We start from the raw sequence: 8,256 nt of genomic DNA, 5'->3' as shown, positions 1-8,256 counted from the left end.
CGAGAAATCAAATCTATTCTAGAAAAAACAATGAATCCTACAAGAAAGGACTGGAGCTTGCAATTGAATGACGCTTTGTGGGCCTACAGAAACGCGTTCAAGATGCCGATTGGGATGTCCCCATATTGTCTGATTGTTGGGAAACCGTGCTATCTGCCAGTGGAATTAGAGCATAGAGCCTATTGGGCTATCAAGAACTTTAACATGCAGATGGATGAGAGTGGCGAGCATCGAAAGTTGCAATTGCAGAAATTTGAAGAGATTCGCAATGATGCATATGCCAGCTCCAAAATCTACAAGGACAAGACAAAGGCCTTCCATGACAAGATGATTTCTAGAAGGGAGTTTGAAGTCGGTCAAAAAGCTCTGCTCTATCACTCACGACTTCGATTATTCCCAGGTAAGTTGCGTTCTATATGGATTGCCCGTCTGTTATTACTAATTTGTTTCCTCATGGTGCAGTTGAGATTCAAAGCTTCGATACTTCAAAGATATTCAAGGTGAATGGACAGCATTTGAAGCACTATTTTGAAGGGATCCAAGCACACGACGGCGAGGACGCACATGATCTAACACTCGATGCTCCACCAGAAATTGACTAAATCGCAACATACAGTCGGACTGACAACTCTAAACCAAGCGCTTTTTGGGAGGCAACCCAAATTTTAGTTTTTACGTCTTTATTTTTGCTCATTTCTTTTAAGAATTTCTAATTATTGTTTCAGATTATTAATTCTAATTTTTTTTTGTTGTTGTGCCTTCAAAATTAATTTTAATATTTTGTTGGATTTTCCAGGAATTTCCAGCCCTTAGTCAAATAGACAGTGCGCCCGCTTGATCATAGTGCGCACCCGTGCAACCCTTGATGCTAAAATTGCACAAAAATTTGAAGACTCGGTGCGCGCGCTCCACTATTCAACGCTCCTGCGCCCTAACACCCCACGAAAATTATTAAAAAAATGCGAACAGACAGCGCGCCTGCTCGATCTTAGTGCACGCCCGCGCGACCCTGAAGCTTTCCAGGCAATTAATTCAAAGTCTACGCGCGCGCGGCCCATCCCATTGAGCGCCCGCACATCCAACCCTCAGTCTCAAACCAAATATGTGATCCTCACGCACGCGCCCCATCCCACGTGCGCCCACCTCGCTTAATTTTATACCTATTATCTGCGTCTCTCCACTCACTTTCCTTTCTTCAAATTTTACTCAATCTCTCCTACCTTATCATCTTGACGCCCATCGTTTCCTTGTCTAAATCTCCTATAAAAATTAATTTGGCCACCTTCGCAACCTCACATACATATATTTCCTCATCTCTTCAACAAGTTTCCATCATCGGGCTGTGAGCGCACGATCCACAGGGTGCCCCCAATTTCTGTTTGGGTTTCAAATTCCAGTTACCGCATCGTTTCTTATCTCTATTACACTCCGGAGTAAGTTCATCGTGTTAAGAGTTCCCAGTTCTTGTTTTGTTGTATTCGTTCGGCTGTGCTTGTCTGTGAAGCTATTGTGTAACGCCCCGTTTTTATCTTATTCGATGTTATATGAGATAATCAATGATTTCAGAATTCGAGATCGTTACTTTTTATTGATCAGGGTCCTTTTTGCAATTTTTAGAAATTTTAGGGACTAAAATGCAAAATGGACTTTGTTATATTATCTACTTGGACTTAGTCTTCTCTTATCACCTTATCTCCTTCCCCAACCGTGCTCCCTCCATTGAAGTCGATCAAAGCTTCCCAAAGCTTGTGTGATTTCATTTCTAGCTCAATCCGTCCGATAGAATTGAATTCTGACTGGATATCTGCGATCACAGCGACGAGTGCTCCGTTTTGGAAGTAAGTATATTGTATTTCTGAGAAGTTAGAATTTATTGATGTCGTCAGAAATTGTTTATATTCGGAGAGGATGATTATGAGTTAGCAGTGATCGTATATCTAAGACGTTTCGAAGATCTAACGACGAATGGATTTGTTATGAATTTTCTTGTGATTTTCGAAATTATTGATTTTGAGATATGTTGAATTTGAGTTGGGTTTAAAGTTTGAAGATTGAAATGAGTCCTTTGAGTTGTTGTATTGCTGTCTGCAATTCCGGTTTGATCAGTTATAGCCGTTATGCTGTCAGTTTGAAGTTTGAATTTCCGGAGTTCATGTTTTGAGTTTGAATTGAGTTTGATTGACTTTTGATATCGATATTGATCTATGAATTCTTCTGATAGATTGATTGAGAGTTCTTGGAGTTGCTAGAGTTGCATCTTTTGGTTCAGTTTGGAAGAGTTGAGCCGGTATTGTATCGATGTCTTTAGTAGTCGATTGATGAACTTGTTATTTGACTTGAGTTTGTATTGATTGAAGAATTGTTGTTTCAGATTGAAGAGATTGAAGCGACATAGAAGAGGTATAAGACGACTTCGAAATAAAATAGGACGATGAACTTGAATCGAGATTGATTCGAGTGTCCTAGACGAAATCACATATTGCATGTTTTGATTTCTTGATTGATTATATGATTGAATTGTATTGAGTGCATTAGATTACATATGCATTCATATTGAGCCTTGATTTGTTCAATTTGAATTAGACGATCTAGGGATTGTAGTCGAGTAGCTTGGTAGGCGAATTACTGAAAGAGTGGGTGCCCGGATAGCCAACTTGTGGCTAAGGGCTTTGATGACTCTTTATGTAAACAATCTTTTGTTTTAATATAATTTACACTTTTATCATGGCATTGACTTTATCTTTCTTCATATTGTTATATTGTGATATACTATTGTTGTTTTGATAAAGACCTTGAATATACTATAGTGTATGTAAGATGTGGTAGCGCATGGTGATGGCTATCATGAAACACAATCTTATAGTCACTGTATATTCTAAACTGTTCCTAGTCAATTGAGCCGTCCGATAATAAGGATAAGGATCGCTCGAGATTGAGACTAGCATTTGCGATGCCGAGTACCACGTTTCATTGGTATGGAACATAGAGATGTTCAAAGCATGCAAATGGATATTCATATGATGAATGATCGAACTACCCTATTTCGGACTTTCCAAGTGGTTATCACTTATCGAGTGGATAAAGTCCGCGGTTTTGGTTGTACACCATTAGTCCTTATTACTTGAAGACTCTATATGCTAGTACTGTACTTTGACTCGTTTACCGACTCTATTGGGGTCATCAGGTGTCGGGATTGGGTGCAGTTACAACACATATAGGAGTCGATGCTTTGTTGTCAGGATTCACCACATACTTGCGAGTGTGGATATCCTATGCGATCTGAGGAGATATTAGTGTGACAAATCTCTGGCCAGAGTACTTGATGTGTTTTAGGTTAATGGGTTATCCTAGTAACACATGCGATGTCACTATTTGATCTTCAAGATGTTATGCATAGTTATCGAATCTCGAACGACTCTCGATGTACCAATGGTTGTTGATTCGATCGGGATATATGGATGAAGGGACCGTACTGTACGCTAACCAAAATCTACTGGTTCTTGCAGGCACTATCAGTAATACCTAGGGAATCATGGGGCGATGTTGCTAGACGCTCTTACCATGATTCGATGGGTAAGTCGGAAATTGTTGTTCCGAGTCACAAGGAGTTGTGAGCCCACGGCTAGCTGTATTCCTGAACCATTGAGGGTTACACAAGTAATGGATTTCTAATCCCCGTTGAGATAGTTAAATTTAAAGAGTTAAATTTAATGAACAAAGAAGTAGGACTTATTATATCAGAGTAGAAGAGTAAGATTTCCTAAAATGACATAGGGATGGGCATTTTTGGAAATCACTGAATTCGGATTCAGAAAATTTATCTTGACTTTAAAAGATGCAGAAATGGTTTCTGTGCACATTGATGAAATTGGTTTATCAATCTGAGTCACGATGAATTTTATATTAATTTATGAATATGCAGGCTTTGCTTGTCAGGCTTTAACTTATGACTAATGGGCCCTAAGCTGTTAGCAGCCCACATTATAAATAAGTTATTGCAGTGCAGAAATTATATATAACAAGCCATAATTTTTGAAACCTAGGGTTCTCTCCCTATTGTGGCCGCCCCCCCCTCTCCCTCTCTGTGTCAGAAAATCCAGCCTGCAATTTTGAAATTGTAGTCTGGTTTAACGGATCAAATCCGTTAATTCTCTACGTAGAAACTTCTGATAGATTTTCTAGTGCAATCTATCAGAGGGATTTGATTTCTGTTCGTGGGACCTGATTGAAGAATCGTTCGTTCATCAGTTCCTGGGATATACAACAAGAGCAGAGTTATCTGTTGGTGTCCATAATCTCGTTTCGAGATTCAAGGTAAAAATTTAATTGTTATTTAAGTTTTACACGCACAATTTAATCGTAAAGTTTTGATACCCATGATATGGAATCGTTCCATATAAAATTTTAAAACTTCCGCTGCATCGGGTATCAATTCTGATTGATCTGATCACCGTTTCCAACAGTGGTATCAGAGCCAGGTTGTCGCTCAGATCAAACGATTAAATTAATCGATTGTACAAAATTTTTGGCCTCGGTTTTTGAAACAAAATAGAAATTTTAAAATTAAGATTTGATTGGGCGGGCAGCGATCTTCGCTGCCCTAGGGGCAGCGACGGGCTGACCGGCCCGGGATTGTCACGGGCGGCCCGATAAAAATTAAAATATTTTTAATTAAAATTTTGATTTTTAAAATTCTAATTTTGGTCCGATCGAAAATTGTTTTTGATTGGTCCACGAGGCGTCGGATCGAATTGTTCGAGTCCGAAAATTTTAAAATTGATTTTTGGATAAATTTGAATTTTTGGAAAATTTATAGATTTTATCCGTTAAATCAGATTTTATGAAATTAATTATTTTTGGTACAATTGATGATAAGATATGATCTTATGGAAATATTGAGTAAAATATGATTTTATGTATAAAATTGGATTTTATATGTAAAATATGATTTTATTTGATAAAAAGGTAAAATATGATTTTGTATGTAAAATAAGATTTTATATATGGAATATGATTTTATCCTTTTTAATTTAATTGTCACTGCATGTTATCCAATAAATTAATTTTTGAATTAAATATTATTGGATAAGGATGATCGATTGCCATGACCAATTTTGTAGGTGTATGTTAGGAAATTTACATTTGTTTTATTGTTGTTGGATTTATTAATGGGTCTGGTTTATGGCCCAATATGAATTATCATATGTAATAAAAGTGGGCCTGGTTTATGGCCCGTTCCCACCCCTTAAATATGTATCCCCTACTTGTCATCGTTATTTATTGTAAATACATTAGACTTAGTGGGAGATAGAGATTTGAAGACAAGGTGGGCCCAGCAGACAATAAAGACAGAAGAAATGTAAATTGGAAGCTCAATGTAATAGGATTGCATTGCATACTTGCATATTACCTAGGATTGGACTTAGACTCGTGATTGGCAACCACGGGTCAATTAGTAATGGAATCGATCATCCTAAAATAATATATGATATTATTGTTGTATGCATGTTTAGACTAAATTGTATGAATCCCGCAAGCATACAGAAATATGCATGATGAGACAAATTTTCAAAATAAAATCCCTCATTTTAAATGTGATTTAAAATTGATATCAAGATAAACAAAAGGGAATTTTAAATATTGTTTAAATATTCCTACCTTCCATCAACGATCAATGTATGTGATGCTACCCGCGAATACGGTCCGGCTCATATTATTGGGGGGGCCCGTTCGTCGAAAAGCTGTACATTGGATTGACACATGTTGTAAGTTGGGTGGAACTCCATGAGATTGGCTCATATTATTGGGGATCTACATGGCGACCGTCCATCACAACTTAATATTGATGGGTCATATTGACATGTCACAATAAACGGCGTCATATTATTGGGCTCTTATTGGACATGAGGTAAAAACGTGGAGGTTGCTTTGGAAGCAATTGGGCTCTACCTTTTGAAAATTATGGTTGGCTGATATTATTCGGGACTATGATTTGTCAATTGGATTCCATGTTCTCACTAAGGAAAAAGTTTCCCGTTTTCACTAGAGGGTGGTGAAATCGTTAAAATAGTGGGAGTGTAATTCATAAAATTAAAATTCGCCATATTTTATGTCTTAGTGAATTAATTAAACAAATCACTTATTATTGTCTGTTTCTTTTTCAGTATATCATTACAATGAATTCACGTAGTCCACTATTTGCAATTCTCGAACAAAAAAAAACTCACTGGCGCAAACTATACGGAATGGTTCCGTAAGTTAAAGATTATTCTCACTTCGGAAAAGGCTTTCTACGTGTTAGAGAAGCCGCCCCCGAAGGAAGCCCCGGCTAATACAAGTTCGGAAGAGTTGGCCAAACTTGATTTATGGTGGGACCATGATATCAAGGCCAAATGCTACATGCAGGCTTCGATGTCTGATGAACTCCAGAGGCGATTTGAGGATGCCATGAATGCTGCTGACATTCACAAAGCACTCAAGGAGCTATTTGGAGCTCAGTCAAGGTCAGAGAGGTATGCCACTGTCAGAGAGCTCATGACAAGCCGCATGCGAGAGGGGACTTCTGTCCGTGAGCATGGGGTGCGCATGATTGGGCTCATTGAAAAGTTGGTAACACTCGACTTGACTTTGGAGCATGAACTCAGCTCAGACTTGATACTCCTTTCACTTCCTTCATCGTATGATGGTTTTGTGGTGAACTTTAACATGAACAAGATAGAGGCCACCCTTGAAGAGATGGTCAATATGCTTGTCACATATGAAGCCACACTAAAGAAGGATAAACCGGTACTCTTGGTTGGGTCCTCTTCTAACTCGAAGAAGGGGCCAAGTGGAAAGGGTAAGAAGCGTTCTGCCCCGCCCAAGAAGAGTGTACCAAATAAGAAGGGGAAGGCCAAGGTTTCATATGAGAAGAAGGATGAAAACGTTTGCCATTACTGCAAGAAGCCCGGTCATTGGAAACATAACTGCAAGGAATACCTCGATCAGTTGCGAACTGAAAAGGGTATGTTTTACATTGAAATAAATGTTTCGCTTAACACTTCTTCTTGGGTATTGGATACCGGATGTGGATCTCACATTTGCAATGATTTGCAGGTGATGACAAGAAGTCGTAAGCTAAGGATGGGTGAGACCCAGCTAAGGCTCGGGAATGGTTCAAGAGTCGAAGCCAAAGCTATTGGAGACATTTATTTAATTTTGCAGAATAATTTTAAGTTATTTTTGAAAGATGTTTTATATGTTCCGGATTTGGTCAAAAACATTATTTCTATTTCTATGCTTGATAGAGATGGTTTTTCTTGCAATTTTGTGAATGAGATTTGCAATATTTACAAGAATGAATGTTTGATTGGAAATGGACAACTTGAAAACGATCTATATAGCTTAAAATTAAAAGACGTTTCAATTAATTATGTTGATAAACCGGTAACAACAAATAAAAGGAAAAACGATAGTCAAAACCCGGCAAACCTTTGGCATGCTAGGCTAGGTCATATTTTCTCAAGGAGGATGAACAAGCTAGTGGGAGAGGGCATGTTTGATATGTCTGATATTAACTCTCTACCTACTTGTGAATCCTGCCTAAAAGGAAAAATGACTAAATCTCCTTTCAAAGGGAAACCTGAGCGTAGCCAAAACCCGTTGGATTTGATCCATACGGATGTTTGCGGTCCATTTAGGATTGGTACTAAATATGGCAACACCTACTTCATTACCTTTACTGATGATTATTCAAGGTATGGGTATTTATATTTAATGAAATATAAGTCTGAAGCATTTGAAAGGTTCAAAGAATTCAAGGCTGAAGTAGAAAACATGCAAGGTAAAAGTATTAAAGCACTTCGATCGGATTGAAGTGGAGAATACTTAAGTACCGAGTTTTTGGACTATCTAAAAGAGAATGAGATTCTCTCTCAGTGGACTCCTCCTATGACACCTCAGCTGAATGGTGTCTCGGAGCGTCGCAATCGAACTTTGTTGGATATGGTTCGATCCATGATGAGCTTCACTGAGCTTCCACCTTCGTTTTGGGGCTACGCGCTTGAAACGGCAGTATTGTTGTTAAACAACGTCCACACTAAAGTAGTAGATAAAACACCATACGAGTTATGGAATGGCAAAGCTCCTAAGTATTCGTACTTGAGGATTTGGGGATGTCCTTCTTACGTGAAGCAGACAGTGGAAGATAAGTTGGATAGTCGATCCTCCTTATGTTATTTTGTGGGGTATCCGAAGAATTCAATCGGATATTATTTC

General features: G+C 38.3%; 1 protein-coding gene across 1 annotated transcript; it reads left to right on the top strand.

The window, feature by feature from the left end:
• Positions 1-204: 204 nt before the first annotated feature.
• LOC140871134 (uncharacterized) lies at positions 205-602 on the top strand. The gene is made up of 2 exons (XM_073273577.1): positions 205-400; positions 463-602. The coding sequence occupies exons 1-2, from the start codon at positions 205-207 to the stop codon at positions 600-602; spliced, it is 336 nt and encodes a 111-aa protein (XP_073129678.1).
• The last annotated feature ends 7,654 nt before the right edge of the window (positions 603-8,256 follow it).

Source organism: Henckelia pumila, unplaced genomic scaffold (genome assembly GCF_033568475.1).
Source record: "Henckelia pumila isolate YLH828 unplaced genomic scaffold, ASM3356847v2 CTG_416, whole genome shotgun sequence".
Lineage (NCBI taxonomy): Eukaryota > Viridiplantae > Streptophyta > Magnoliopsida > Lamiales > Gesneriaceae > Henckelia > Henckelia pumila.
The sequence above is the reverse complement of the archived record's forward strand: the minus strand, read 5'-3'. Positions and strand labels throughout refer to the sequence as shown.

Coding starts and splice junctions, on each gene's coding strand:
- LOC140871134 (XM_073273577.1), top strand. CDS start 205: ATGCAGATGGATGAGAGTGGCGAGCATCGAAAGTTGCAATTGCAGAAA. Junction 401..462: donor ACGACTTCGATTATTCCCAG/GTAAGTTGCGTT, acceptor CTCATGGTGCAG/TTGAGATTCAAAGCTTCGAT.